Source organism: Bicyclus anynana, chromosome 22 (genome assembly GCF_947172395.1).
Source record: "Bicyclus anynana chromosome 22, ilBicAnyn1.1, whole genome shotgun sequence".
Lineage (NCBI taxonomy): Eukaryota > Metazoa > Arthropoda > Insecta > Lepidoptera > Nymphalidae > Bicyclus > Bicyclus anynana.
The window spans coordinates 5,982,510-5,998,075 of NC_069104.1; the positions used below are offsets into that span (position 1 = coordinate 5,982,510).

General features: G+C 35.5%; 1 protein-coding gene across 6 annotated transcripts in view; it reads left to right on the forward strand.

Moving 5' to 3' along the window:
* Positions 1–8,891, forward strand: part of LOC112054059 (probable serine/threonine-protein kinase kinX) — a 31,487-nt gene extending 22,596 nt beyond the window's left edge. Inside the window, exons 1-4 of one of the 6 annotated variants that reach the window (XM_024093707.2) lie at positions 2,306–2,597; positions 2,721–3,444; positions 3,755–6,843; positions 7,162–8,891. In XM_024093707.2, coding sequence (XP_023949475.2) covers positions 2,725–3,444; positions 3,755–6,843; positions 7,162–7,270 — 3,918 coding nt within the window. In that variant the 5' untranslated portion in view covers positions 2,306–2,597; positions 2,721–2,724 and the 3' untranslated portion in view covers positions 7,271–8,891. The other 5 variants (XM_052888493.1, XM_024093712.2, XM_024093714.2 and 2 more) reach the window with 5 other exon arrangements.
* Positions 8,892–15,566: the final 6,675 nt, after the last annotated feature.

The window sequence follows — 15,566 nt, forward strand, 5'->3', positions numbered from 1 at the left end:
TATTTATTTATTTACACAGATTAAACAGATAGACCTCACGGAACACGACGGTGTCGTAGCAGCTCCAAATACAAAATTCAAAAACGAATACCTTCTCGAGTCAGTACGACACGAAGCGTCGCATCAGTAACTTTCAATGTTATTCAATAAAAATGGCGTCTTGTGATTTTAAAAACTGTTTACAAAAACTAAAGAAATGAGAAATTATGAAAAAAGTTTGTATATGCGGATGTCAAGGAGACGCGTGACTTTTTTTTATGGGTTTCACCGGCTTCACCACGCTGCTTGTGCAAGACTCACTCTGGATCATTCTTTACTCTGTGCTTTGCTGTTCTGCATCGCATCAAAATATGAAAACAATAAATAATGCAAACACTAGTGCACTAGAAAAAATCTCCACTTTTTGTATGAAAAAACAATAGTAGATTGTTATACAAGGGGCTAAAAAGACCCATTATATACGAGGTATTTTTAGGGCCTGAGACGTAATTCGAGGGCCGCCTAAATAGAAACCGAGTATATAATGGGTTTAGCCCCACGTGTTACACTCTGCTTTTCACTACGATTGCGAGAAAATACAATAGTTTAGTTCAATATTCAATGATTTATTTAATTGAAAATTAAATGTACAAAGTCTACAATTTTGGATATTATGGGAGATGCTTTTACCCGGTAACATAATTTCCGACTACTGAATAACGAGTGTATGAGGTAAACGTGGGAGATAATAGTTTTTAAAAACTCCTTTCGTAAGTGAATCCATTTGTTGTTGTTTTCTTCACTTATTAAATTTTTCGTAGGTAAGTATTTAAGTAAATGCGTGTGGACTTTGATGGTAACAGATTGAAAATTTCATCCATCTCCAAATTAGGATCACCATTCTCAGTAGATGAAGACACTAATAACAATTAATGTTGAAATATATGAAAGTTACAGTCACAAATTTACAATTATTTTCTGAAATAAATCAAGTATGTATTATTTGTTTTTTAAATTCTCGCTTTTTAATTTTATTTTTTTCACATGAGAAAAAGGCAAAGGTAATACCTTTACCGTAAAGGATGTCCCATGTCTTCAATAAAAATTAAATAAAAAAAATTAACGCATTCCACAGACAAGAACGCTGCATTTATTTCCAATTTAAAGTTTTTTATTTATTTTTCAAAACAATCAGAGCCTTACCTACAATGATTCAATTTTCGAATAAAACCTCCTCCGTTTTATAGTAGGCTAGTTAGTACTCGTAACAGACAAGAATTAAAAAAACAAAATTACTTTAGCCCCTAGAGGCTAATATGCTTGTTTAGCCCCGCTGTGGAGTGGTAATATGACAGTGTTTTTGAGCAAGAGTAGTGAAAAATGCTTTTTTCTACATTGTTTTTTTTTTAACCGACTTCATTGTTACTTATATTGCTAAGTTTTAAAAAAAAATTATCTTTGTTTCAGAATGGCCAGTAAAACACAGTCTGCGGCAACTGAAGTAACAGTAAGTCTTTAATTTGATTTACCAATTACATGATCAAAATGCAATTTTGGTTGCTATGTAATACACTGACTTATTGCTTTTGTAGAATTTAAATTTTATCAAATCATTACTTTCTTACATTAAAAATTATGAAGTTATTAAGGGTGCCATAACAATAATTTAATTATTAGTGGTTGTTTTAAGAATTTAAACTATTGTGAGTGTTATTCATATTACTTTATTATAAAACATGGCTAAAAAGTGACACAACGTTAGATAATGTCCGATGAGTTTCGAACCCTTACTGGGCTCTTAATCATGAGCTGGTTCTTGCAACGCGTCGTGGGCCAAACTTGGTGGTTGGTTGATTGGGTCTTGGACTCATACTGATAATAATAAGAAATGTTTTGAGAAAAGAAATTCGGTAACAGGTACTTTGTGCAAAACGTTCTATGCTTAATGGTGTTTGTTATTATTATTGTAGAGATTCTTATCATTTTTGGACTAACGCCAATGCTAATAATACAGAGTTACCTACAATTCTACATGCACATATGTAATCATTTGTCATAGAATTAATAAACGTTAGGAATGGAATAGACAGAATTAGTATTATATAAAACCCAGGTTGTGTCTTTCCGAAAATTGCTACAAGAGAAAAACGACCGAGATGAAGGAACTTCTTGGATGTGAAAATGGTGACGATAGACGAACGCTGTTAAAAGCTTTACTAATTCGTTTGGAAGTTGCAGAAAGTTGTTGTGACGATTTTGCCCAAGACAAATTGTAGACGATGCGTCCGTTAAATATTGGGGTCGCGACCAAAATACATGGCGGCGGCTAACAGACGGCAGTAGCCGGCAGGCGGCGTACGCGCCGACCGCGCGCAACACTCGGACAAACGTACCAGCCCATCGACTATAGCCCGGCTATATTTAACTGCTGCAACCATTAATCTACAAGTTCCATCACAAAAATTGGCGATCCGCTTCCCAAGTGTAGTGACGTGAAATGCTCAATAAACATTAAAGTGTCATTTGTAACGTCTCAGTGATTTGTTAGTGTCCACAAAATATTACTTATAATAACGTAAAGGAAGTAAATAATATAATTTACCGTAACGCCGACTCTAGTGAGTATGTTATGTCTATTTTTCAGTGATCTTGTCAATTTGCCAAAAAGTGTTCGCGTTAGTTATGATTCTGTAAAGATAGATAAACTAGTGTTCATTTTATGATGCGATAACTCCTTTCAGCAAGATGAACCCTCCGTCAGCATTGTACGGCGCGATGAATAAAGAACGGAAGCCATTCACGTATACGCCGGGAGGGCTCGACCTCACGGAGATCAAATCGGAACGAATGGCCCAGAGGTTGATGAGGAACGCAATGAATCAGGGTCTTCCTGAGACTCAAATCCAGACAGTACAATCACCGCCAGTTCAATTCAACCATAGTGCAATACCGAATTTTAATTGTTTGCCAGTACAAGTTTTTCCAACGTTTGCTCTACCAGCGAATCCTAAATCTTTATTAAGAAGTAGAAGTAACCCAGATCCACCAAAAGAACTTCCGATAAATAAAACACCGGCCCCGTCTCTTTTTATTTCAGACAATAAAGACAGAGATCAAGACAAAGTCGTAAACAAACCATCTTTATTGTCTTTAAATAATAATGGGTCAGTTTCAACAAACGATAGCAAGTGTATATCGAATACTTCTTCGTTATTTCAACCAGCAAGCTATATCCCCGATAGTCGTGCAGAAATAACATTACCTGAAAAAAGTTTTGATGCCGAGTATTTTATACTCGAACCTCACGGTAATATTAAACTGACGGGAAATGAAATTAATAAAATAGAAGACAATTACAAACCAGTTTCGAATATTTTCGGGGATACTGCTTTTAATATTGAGAAAGATCCAGAACCATTAGCATCTCCGGCTTCACAAGAGAGAACAGCAAATGATACTGAACAGGTCGATTTGAAATTAATGTGCACTTATTATATTTATATTTATATGTCTATTTACATTATATGTTACACGTATTTACTCTACCACATCAAAGATCTCTAAAGAATGCACTAATATTTATTGTGAGTTGTATAACTTTATTTTTATTTTAACATAACATACATACATACTTATTATATTATGATTTACAATGTATGTTACTAACTACTATATAAATGTTTTTTCGAAATTGTCATAATTAAATTATTATTTACATTATACAGACGTAGTTTAAATAAATCAGTTATTAATTTTACAATTATTTTCTTTTCAGAAGAAAGTGAAAGTAATCAAAAAACAAACCAAGACTTCAGAAAATGAAGCAGAACAAAACGGTGATACTGAAGCAGCCATAGTAGTTAAATTACCATCAAAAAAATCATCAGCGAAGACAGAGACAAAAGTAGAAGTTCTAAAAAAAATATTGCCTGATGGATCAATAGAAGAAGTTAAAACAACAACAACGAAGACAACTATAGATGGTAAAACTGAAATAAAAAAAGAAACGGAAACTAGAATATTACCAAAAGAAGAAGACAATGATACCGTCGAAATTGAAGAGGAAGAAGAAGAGGAAAATGAAGATGTAGTCATTGAAGAAAATGAAGTAGAACAAAATGATGATGAAGAGTTAGAAAGTAATACCAATGTTAATTCAAAAGATGAGTCAAAAGAAGAAATGCAAAATGAGCTTGAAATAAAAGAAAATGGACATATTATTAGTGGAGAAGAAAAGGTTGAAATTAGTACCACAAAGAAAGTAGTAATTACTCAGTCTACAGATCAAGAATCAGAGAAAGAGCAAGAAGAAGAAGAAGAAGAGGAGGAGGAAGAAGAAATACAAGATGGTGATGTTGAAGTAGAACAAGTTATTGTATTAAAAAAAGTCAATGAAAGCAAACTGGATAAAAATGATCAAAATGATAGTGATGACGTTGAAGAAATTAATGTAGACAAAGAAATAGAGGGTGCCGAGGAAGAAGAGGAAGAAGTAATTGAGGAAGAGAATGTAGAAGAAGAACAAGAAAGTGCAACACAAGAAATTAAAAAAGATGCTCAAGATGCTGACGAAGACAAAGAAGTAGAAGTCGAAAAAGCTGAAGCAGAAGAAGTTGAAGCTGAAGAAGTTGAGGCTGAAGAAGTTGAAGCTGAAGAAGTTGAAGGAGAAGAAATTGAAACTGAAGAAATTGATGCAGAGAATGAACCAAATGAAGTAGAGGTTGAGAAACAAGAGGAAGACAAGGATCTACCTCAAGAAAACAATACAACGACCATTTCTTCTAAGGAAAATGATAAGCTGGATCAAGAGGAAGCTGAAAATGAAGAAGGAGAAAAACAAGATAAAAATGAGGAAGAAAATGTAGACTTGTCAACAACGGCACCTATTCAAGAAGAGTCACTGCCTGATAATCAAAATACAACAGTATCAAAAGATGATTCGCCTAAACAAGAGCCAAAAGATGAACAAGAACGTTTAGTCAAAATAACTTTAGAGCAAAAAGAACCAAAAGTATCATTTCGGGAGCCATCAGTTCCTCTTGAAAAAGTAGAAGACGTAGAGATTAAACCAATTGGCCCCGCTCAAGAAATAATAAAAAAATGTCACACAGAAATTATAACTACTACAAAAGATGAACCTACGGGAGCTTTGAGTACTCAAACTAATTATAACAGAATCGAAAACATTGTCACTGTGAACCGTACTACCAAAACGTTAGACCATTCTTATGAACCAGAACTAAATATTCCTGCTGCTGTAAAACCTTTTTATGTACCCCCTAATGATCGTATTTTATCGACTCCTCAACCAATTTCTAGACCATATCAACCTGTATACACGCCAGAGCCTCAAACCGAAAGGAGACATAGTTTACTTCTTGACCGACTAAGTATAGAACGCCAAATACCAATACAGCAGTCAGATATCTATCAAAATAACTACCAATATAGTAACCAAAACTACGAGCAAAATCAATGGTCACAGGAGCCTCAATCAGAAGTATTGACTGTGAGCAACGTTAAGCCAAGTACGATAACTAAAAACCAGCAATGGTATCAACAAAGTAAAAGAGAAGAAAATATTACTTCTAACATTGTAACGCCTACACCAATTATGCCTAGCCAACTGTCGCAACCACAGACACAACCACAGGTTCAGACGCAACCACAGTATCAAAATTACGTGCAACCTCAGTACACGCCAAAGCCAGAGCCCCAACCAACTTATACAGATTTCAGTAAACAGAATTCATTTAAAAGTACCAACTTGCAACAGAATACTTATCCAACATACACACCAAAACCAAGTTGGGTAAGCAGTACTTTCGATTCGAAACCTACCCCTGCTGCTAATCAATATACTACTTATGATTCAAAACCAGCCCCTGCCGCGACTCAATACAACAGTGCTTACGATTCTAAACCAACCCCTGCCTCTACCCAATACAATCAGTATTCAACAACAAAGAAGGAATCTAATGAAAGTTATCAAACATCAACGCAACCATTTTCTTCCTCTTATGTTCCTCCACCTTGGGAACAAGATTCTAGTTACATAGCAGGTAACCAGTGTTACTACGAACCACCACCGCCAACTACTTATACTCCTAGTCCGAATCCATCATGGAAACCTACACAACCAGCGAGTAAATTTACTAAACCAAAACCTACTTCATATATTCCTCCTGCACCTAATCAATCTTTTGTTAAACCAGTATCAAGTTCCGATTTGAACGTATTACCTGGTCGTAAAACATACTACAGTGAGTATGAAAGACGTTACATATCTGTACCAGAGTCGACGTACATACCAACTGAAACAAAGTACCAAGCTCAGCCTGATCCTTCACCCCAGTTTTATTACGATAACAATGAACCAGTTGAACCAGTAGAACCACAATGGAGAAAAGAGTTAAGGGAATTCACCGAGAAAACGTCCCAAACTACCATAACACAAACAGAAAAAACTTCAGTGAAACCACCATGGGAAGAAGATCCCAAGTATGCCACAGGATATACGAATACATCGACAGTCACCCCGAGTTGGACTCAGACGTTAAGGCCTAGGTCCTGGCGAGAAAGAAGTTATGAAACCGAGTACATTGGATCTAAAGAATGGCCAAAGACTAACACTCTTGGTCGTGGACGTCCACATAGTTCATATGTAAGAAACAATGTGGACACAATCAGGGAACGAACCAGAGGTGTATCGGTTGATCGATACAATCCCAACAGTTATCAACCACCGTTGCCATCGGAACATCCGCCTGTACAAAGCCACACGTTGACTCAGAGCATTCATCCGAAGGCTTACCATAACCCTAGCGTGCCTGCATACCACTCCCGAACCTCTGCTGAATCTAGGTGAGTTAAATCTTTGGTAGTATATAATATATCACTTGGGTTAGATGTCACTACTCCTTAGATCTGAAGGAATATGTTCCCTAGGTTAGTAAGGAAAAACGAGGGTACACAAAACAACAGTGTTAGCCTTAGTAAACCCCGGCAACGATTAGTCGTTGACTTAGTTAGCTAAGTCGTAAGGTAAAACATGCATCGCTTACATAAAAATGCTGCGTATGCGTTATTAATTGTGTGTCAGGTCCACCACAAATTTACAAATAAAAATCAAGTATGCGATGAAAATATTGTTTCAATAATCAAAAAATGATCCTATTTCAGAGAGCAAACGACACCTTACATCCAGCGTACGTGGTCAGAGTCAAAAGCTCCGCCCGTCCAATCAAGATCGTTCAAATACCTCCAATGGATAACTGGCACTGAGGATTAAGTGTCTATATTCTAAGTGTATTATTTAAGGTTATATTGCGAATTGATAATTGTGAATCGAATGAACTTAATGAAATCGAAATCGAATATGATGTGATTTTTTTAAAATTAACCGTCTCTATAAAGAATAATATTATAATAAAGAATAAAAAGAACTGGAAGTCAGTAAATAATTAATTTCAAGTTTAATATTGAATTTAATGAATACCGTAATTTATTAAACTAAACTAGATGCTTGACTAACGTTCTCTTCTTTGTCAACATCAGTAATTTTATTAAATTTTAATGTGATATTAATAAATGTGTACTTTTGACAAATTTAGTCGAGCCGTCTCTAGTGGCGTTTGAGCTAGTATATAAGTAACCTTGGTACTTAAATCTTGTTATTACTTACTTTGATATTAGTTTAGATTTTCATCACTTGATTTTGAGTCTGAATTTACAATTAATTAATAATTACTTCGCTTAAAATTTAACTAACCTTAAGTTAAAGTTACGGATACCAAAGTTAATGCCATAATTTATTTATTTTTATTTAAGTTTTAGGACATTAACAGTTTGTATTTATCAGATGTAATACCTGCTCCGTTTTAGCATGTGTAGAGTGACACTATTCGTCTTTTTTTTAAACAAAAAACGTTCTATGTCCACTTCTTACACTATTAAATTAATCACCACATGAACTGAACAACGTTTTATCTACAAGTAGGAAAATATGTTATTGATAACATAAAAATACACCAGTGTACACAAAATACACTAGAACACACACACATACACAAACACCCACACAACCTTATACTACACTTAAATAAATATCAAGATGGTCCGGTCTATGGTCGGTTAACTTACTGAAAGCCTTGATTATTCAAGTTAACCTGTGATTCACGGGCAGAATTATTTGCTTACTTTACTTCCACCACAGAAAATACATATTATAATGTATTATCTACTTGTATGTATGATTTTCGACTTGGTAGCCGTTTATACAACACGTACACAAACACACACATACAAACAAACATAAATACAAACACAAACACCAACACACAATATTATTTACATAGGTACATACACACTATACTACACACACACACACACACACACACACACACAAACACATGAAATGGCCGTGTTAACTACTGCATCTTTTTAAGGGCTTTATAAGTTACTAGTTAACGCTTAATATTACTGGAATTGATCCCAAAAACACCAAGGGATACAATCTCAATAATAATATAAAATTAACTAATAAAAAATATTTTTTTCTGCTGTCTGTCTTTAGTTTTTAGGTAAAATGGCGTTCATGAGGTGATTATCCTATCCTTTGGTTTAATTTTTCTAGTACTTTAATTATAATCTATATTAAAGTACTAATTAACTACCTATATTATTAACTCTATAAATAATAATTTTTTAAATAATTTAGCAAACTTAACTTGAAATAACATCCGAAAATAGGTACCTATAACAAGAAATAGTTTTTAATTTAAGAAATATTATATGTGCCATAATTATATTTTTTATTTATTCGTAAGTATATTTGCACTGTTGTAACTATATTTCGTTCTTTTATTGTGGATTATTGTTGAGTTTAATTAATAAATTATTAAATATTTCCATATTGGTATTTCACTCAACTAACTAATATTCACCCAATTTACCTATACTAATCATTAATCTATTTAATCTATTGTATTAGTTTAGACAGCAGGGCGTGCACCTCCAACTTTTCAGTTGTGTGCATTTAAGAAATTAAACATCACGTGTCTCAAACGGTGAAGGAAAAACGTCGTGAGGAAACCTGCATACCAGAGAACTTTTTTAAAATCTTTCACCAATAGCAAATTAACGGATGAAACCGCTGAGTGTCTGCTTAATTATTTATGCAGAACTTATTGCTCGCGGCTTGCATATAGTATATATATATCTCTCTTTGGAACCCAGTCAAACACGAAAAAAATCATAAGATATGGATGATTTTTTTTCAACCTTCTGAAGTGTTTTATTTGTTGGTAAGTAACGTTGGTAGTAATATTATTTTGAGAAATTTAATATCAAGTGTCTCAAACGGCGGAGGAAAAACATCGTAAGAAAAACCTGCATACCTGAGAATTTTCTTAATTCTCCGCGCGTGTGATGTCTGCCAAATGCCAATCCGCATTTGCCCAGCGTGCTGGACTATTTGGCCTTACCCCTCTCATTCTGGGACACTCGAGCTCAGCAGTGAGCCGAATATGGGTTGATAACGATGATCATTATAGTCTCCGAGGTGAGTTTGTTTGTTATGCTTTCACATCTAAACTGATTATAATAAATTCTTTCACCAATCGAAAGGTACATTACCAGCGAGTAACTTGAACTTTATTTAATATCCCCGTACACCCAAGGGAACGGGAACTACGCGGGCGAAGTTGCAGGGCGTCCGCTAGTAATACAAACATATACAAATAGTTATAGCTACAGAGCGATAACATTCTGATATTGCGATATCATTATGCCCTGGAATGCAATCCATGGTAAACGTTGGCGGGACGCCATATTGCGTTGTCTGACTTAACTGAGCGAGATTATAGAACGAGAGTTTATATAGTCAGATATACGTCAGTTTATGATGGATGTAACTCTGTCAGCGCATTTCTCCTATACAGGACATCTTGTATACCTACTAGTGAAGTATTTTTCATGAAATGAGTCCCCCAGACGCGGCGCTAATGTCTTAATGGCATTCATTGTCATTTGGTAATGGCGGACTTATTGTCATTTGTGTAAGGCGCTGTCAATTTTACTTCAGGTTTTAGCCGCGGGACTTCTTTCATGAAAATAACTTTTCATAGACGTTTGACAATGTGGAACCCTAAAACCTAACTCGTATACGCCGGTAAAGACTCTGTGAATATTTCAGGCAGGTTGGTATTGCCATGAGGTTCTTGTCTATGGTTATTTTGTCACCTGGACCCTGAAGGAGATTTTTAGATTATAGAGCTTTTAGATTATATAGCGCTAGGCTAGGCAATCGTACCTAATGGACCACGAAGAAAATGCCGATTCATTAGGTTGAAGATACCCATGTAGCAGGTGGTATGAAAAACGGAAGAACGAGTCCAACGGCTTACGTATAGATCTAGATTACTGCGATTTCCGTTATGTGATAAAAAAGTAAAGGTGGAACTAGAAAAGTGCCTGGGCGCATTGACCTAAATTATTTTTGTAGAAAATCGACAGACAGGCAAACTATCGGAGATTATGTTAATTTCGTTAGATAATGCTTCGTAGATGAGCCTTCCAGTTCGGTGATCCACTGTAAACGGCACGTTTGGAACCTTCGTAACTTTAATTTTATGTTTTCGACCAATTGTTTTCACCATTATCTAATAACTAGTAGACGCCGTGCGGTATCACCTGAGTGGTTTCCGGACCCGTAGAAATGGGGGGATAATATATAGCCTTGCTCGATAAATGGGCTATCTAACACTGTAATTTTTTTTCAAATCGGTAAAGTAGTTCAAACAAACAAACAAACTCTTCAGCTTTATAATATTAGCATAGATATTATAACCTGGTGTTGAAAGTGCTTGTAAACTAAGCCTAATTGAACTTTGACTTTGACTTTTATATTTTTTAGGTGTGTGTGTCAACAAATAAATGTTTGTTTTGCATTCGAAAATGTTTATCGCATTTTCAAGACAATGCAATAAACGGACATTTGCAATGAGAGACAAATGTGTTGGCGTTTCGCCATCCACGCCGCTTTCTCAGCGAGTTGCATTTTATTTGTATTTTCTTTATAGCTTTTCCCAAAACAAATTTTAGTTCATACCTCATGTAATTAGTTTGGGGATTTTTCCCAAATATTTTGCTTTTTTTTATTTTGCTGTTAGGCTTTGTTTAATTGAACTTCCAGACTTTGTCTAGATCTTTTGTAATAGAATTTTTTATAATAAAACTCGTTCGGGTAAGTAATGCTTGCAACGATTCTTATTTTTCCGAATTAGCGTTCTGTTATTAATTTCTCTGTCATCATTAATCAATATCATTAATTTCTGTGTCATACTAACTTCTATTAATGGACTTGAATTAGGTAATACCCTTTCTACAAACACTAACGCTTTGAAAATTAATACATTTACATAGACAAACAACTTGTGCCGTGTCTAACTTACAACTCTAGTTCTCATATGGATTTACACATTACCTATGGATTTAGTTCGTTTCATAGGCCTAAAGAAAGGGTATAGATTGAAAATAACTCAAACACGTACGATCCATTGCTCAGGAGAATATCTTCAGGGTTCACCTTCGTTAAGCGTTGCGTATCTAATTTACCCATAATAGAAAAAACGGTCAAGCGCGATTTGTACTTATGTGTATCGGGTTCGAGAATTCTTAATCTATTTAATTATGGTCATCTACTAGTTGAAGTTCGAAAAAAAATATTTTTGATAATTAAGTAAAATGAACCTCCTCAGTGTCCAAATTTTCAACTAACTTATTTATATGCACATGTATGATGTACGCCTTTACTAACTATTGCTTTATTTATAGGAGATAATTTTCATCTTAATATCAAGTGGCCCATCTGGGCCTGTAGCCATGTGGCACGTCGACTCCCTTTCTACAAACACTAACGCTTTGAAAATTAATACATACACATAGACAAACAACTTGCTCACGTGATCTGTATATCATGAGATCTACAGATCACGTGAGCAAGTTGTCGATCGGATCTGTCATTTCCATGTATTTTGATAGTATATATAGTCCTGCAGTGGACGTCAATCGGCTGATGATGATGATAAGATCTAATATTGAAGTATTTACAGCTTCGTTGTTCGAGTGGTCTTAGCACTTAAACAACGGGGCTCATATATCAATATTCATCATAATCATATCAGCCGATGGACGTCCACTGCAGGACATAAGCCTTTTGTACAGAGTTCTCCTTCGAACTTGAGCTGCCTGCATTCCGCAAATCGCTTGATGACGTCAGCCCACCTGAGGGGTCGACCAACTACAACTATTACCAACCTATTTTTAACTGACTTCAAAAAGGAGGAGGTTCTCAAGTTGATGCAGTTTTTTTAATGGCCAAGCTTGATATGGGTTGATGACGACGAAGCTTCCCAGTCCAATATTATTACAAAAATAATACGTTGCAATTTCGCATACGCGTAAGTAACCCTGAAAAGGTAAAAATGCGGAAGGAAATCCTTGAGAGAAATCCCCGCAGTTCGTTATCTTTCACCGTGGGATGCCCATTATCTTACAAGAAATGATATATAGTATATTGCTCTAATCTCTCTAATCTAAAAATTACGTTATTTAAAGCGTTCTGTCAGTCTTTTTATACCGGTGGCCTGTGGGTGACATATACGCGCCGGGCCTATAACGCCTTGCGTGTTCAGTATAACAATGCCTTTAGGATGCTGTTGAGGCTGCCATGGTGCTGTAGCGCATCAAAAATGTTCGCAGACGCGCATACAAATGACTTTTTTGCAATAAGGCGTAAAAAAGCGGTGTCTCTCCTACAGAGATTACGTGCTAGCACCAATGGCATCCTAAGGGTATTGTCTGCTAGGCCCGACTGCCCAATTCTAGGCCATTGTGTGGAAGTAGCTATAGGGCGTACTTGATTGTTGTTTTTAAATGTTATCAAAAAAAAAAAAAAATTCCAATGTTTACTAACTGTACTAATTTAATTTAATAAGTAAGATGGAAATGTAACCTACTAATATACTAACAATATATGGATTTGTAATTCTGAAATAAATAAATTATTATTATTATTATTATTATTATAATCTATACATTCTACCGAATTTTCCTTTCCTTTTCAACCAAATCGATGTTTGTTGATTGCTTGCAAGGAGGAAAAGGAATGATTAAAGGAAATCAACTGTTAAACGTTTAGGGAAATGTTTTTATAAGAAGTTAAATATTTTCATCTATATAAATAAAAATAGAGACGTGATAGCCCAGTGGATATGACCTCTGCCTCCGATTCCGGAGGGCGTGGGTTTAAATCCGGTCCGGGACATGCACCACCAACTTTTCAGTTGCGTGCATTTTAAGAAATTAAATATCACGTGTCTCAAACGGTGAAGGAAAAACATCGTGAGGAAACCTGCACACCAGAGAATTTTCTTAATTCTCTGCATGTGTGAAGTCTGCCAATCCGCATTTGGCCAGCGTGGTGGACTAATGGCCTAACCCCTCTCATTCTGAGAAGAGACTCGAGCTCAGCAGTGAGCCGTATATGGGTTGATAACGACGACGACGAAATAAAAATATTTAACTTGTTAATAATGATGATGATGATGATGATGATGATGATGATGATGATGATGATGATGATGATGATGATGATGATGATGATGATGATGATATCAAAACATATAAGCGTACAGAGGACGGTGGGAAGTGACTTTGTTTTATACGAGTACTAGGCAAAGTAGTGACTTTTTAATTAAACATTGTTGTCAAGATCTAAAGATGCTCCGCTATGCTACACCTACTTACAGGGCACATATAGGCACAGTTTTGAATATGTTTTTGGTTAGGTATAAGTCGAGAAGTATTTTTTACCCTCCTACCCCACCACCCATTTTTTAGTACTTATTCTGATTTTAGAATCTTAGTGAAAGAAATTTATATCGCAGAAACCCCTTTGGGTCACCTACGAGTAGGTAGTTTACCAAGAACGACTACAAATAATAATCACTTTTGCGAGTGTACAATAATTTAAGCTGTTTACTACCCGTTCTTACAGTTCTCGCTACGCGTTTAGAATCACTGTCGTCGTATTCTGAGCGTCTTCTTGCAAACTATCTAGGGTTGCCACAGAAAATTTGTTAATTTTATATAAACATTCCAGTTATTAAAATACTAGCGGCCGTCCGCGACTTCGTTCGCGTGGAATTCAGTTGGTCACAAATCCCGCGGGAAATGTCTTTTTTCAGAACTTTATAGGGGAACAATTCTGTCATACATGATTTTTGCGAAACTTTTACCGTTTATGCAGCACACAGAAAAAATCCCCCGATTTTGAAACATTATTCATTGGTGCTCCTATTAATCTTAGCGTGATAATATAAAGGCTATAGCCTTTTTCGGTAAATGGGCTTTTTAACACTGCAATTTTGTTTTAATCGTATTAGTAGTTCCTGAGATTAAGGCGTCCAAACAAACAAACTTTTCAGCTTTATAATATTACTATAGATCTCAATTTTGATAGGTATATTGCCTTGAAAGAGAACTGGAAATCTTACCAACAACCCTGGTCCTCACAGGGATGGTGACAAGCTTCGCAATCCGTCGCTAATTTACCCGAACTACAACTTATCAAATATTTCGTGGATTTCAGAATTATCAAAACGGTTTTTGAGGTTATTGTCCGACACTGTGCATATGTGATTTATCACACGAATTTATGATTTCAATCTAAATAAGACTCTTATAGTGATCAAAATAAGACTTAATTTATAAGTATTACAGCCGTGCAGTTTTAGCGTCAGGCAAGAGAGACACTATTAAGTGCATGTGTAATTCGTACAAGCAATGCGTTTACATTTAGGTATAGGTTTACCTAAATATATAAATATATTAATCATAATTATTTACTCGCAGCGTGGCAGCCCTGAAACCATCGAACCGTGTATCCTTATTTTGCAAGTTCCACGAACTGTTAAATACTCGCAGTAGAGTAAGAAGTAGTGAAAACTCCTTTCACGTTGACTTTCACTCCGGTGACTTTTAATTGGAAACCGATGCTCCTCTATAAATACGAGAAACTAATGATCCTCTACAGATAAATAAATAGTGATCGCTTACTTACTTGTTCCTGTAAAGAAAAATGGTTTGTTATTGGGCTTCGTACCGGTATGCCAAATAGCTAGGTATAACTTGGCAAATTCGTTCGTAGTACTCTCGATGGTCCGCGCGGGCCGGGAGGTACAGTTCTTCCTCCCCCCCCCCCTTTTTATTAAAAAAAGTTTGCTACAACATTTTACGAAATTTTCAATTTATCTTTAGTTTGTTCCCAACAGGGACAAGTAACATCGTTAACCATACAGCCTGAGTTTTCCGACAATTTTTAAAGGTTTATGATTTTTTTGTTCATTTTCTTGTTTAACCAGGTTGTTGGTAACAGAAAAAAATAATACAGCTTCAAATGTTACTTCGCCACTAATACACATTTTTTTTTGTAAAAGCGAATATTTTGCCGTAGAAAAGTGAAAGGGGAATATATTTTTCTTAAAGAAACTTACTTTTATTAAGCCCATTATTTAACCAGATCC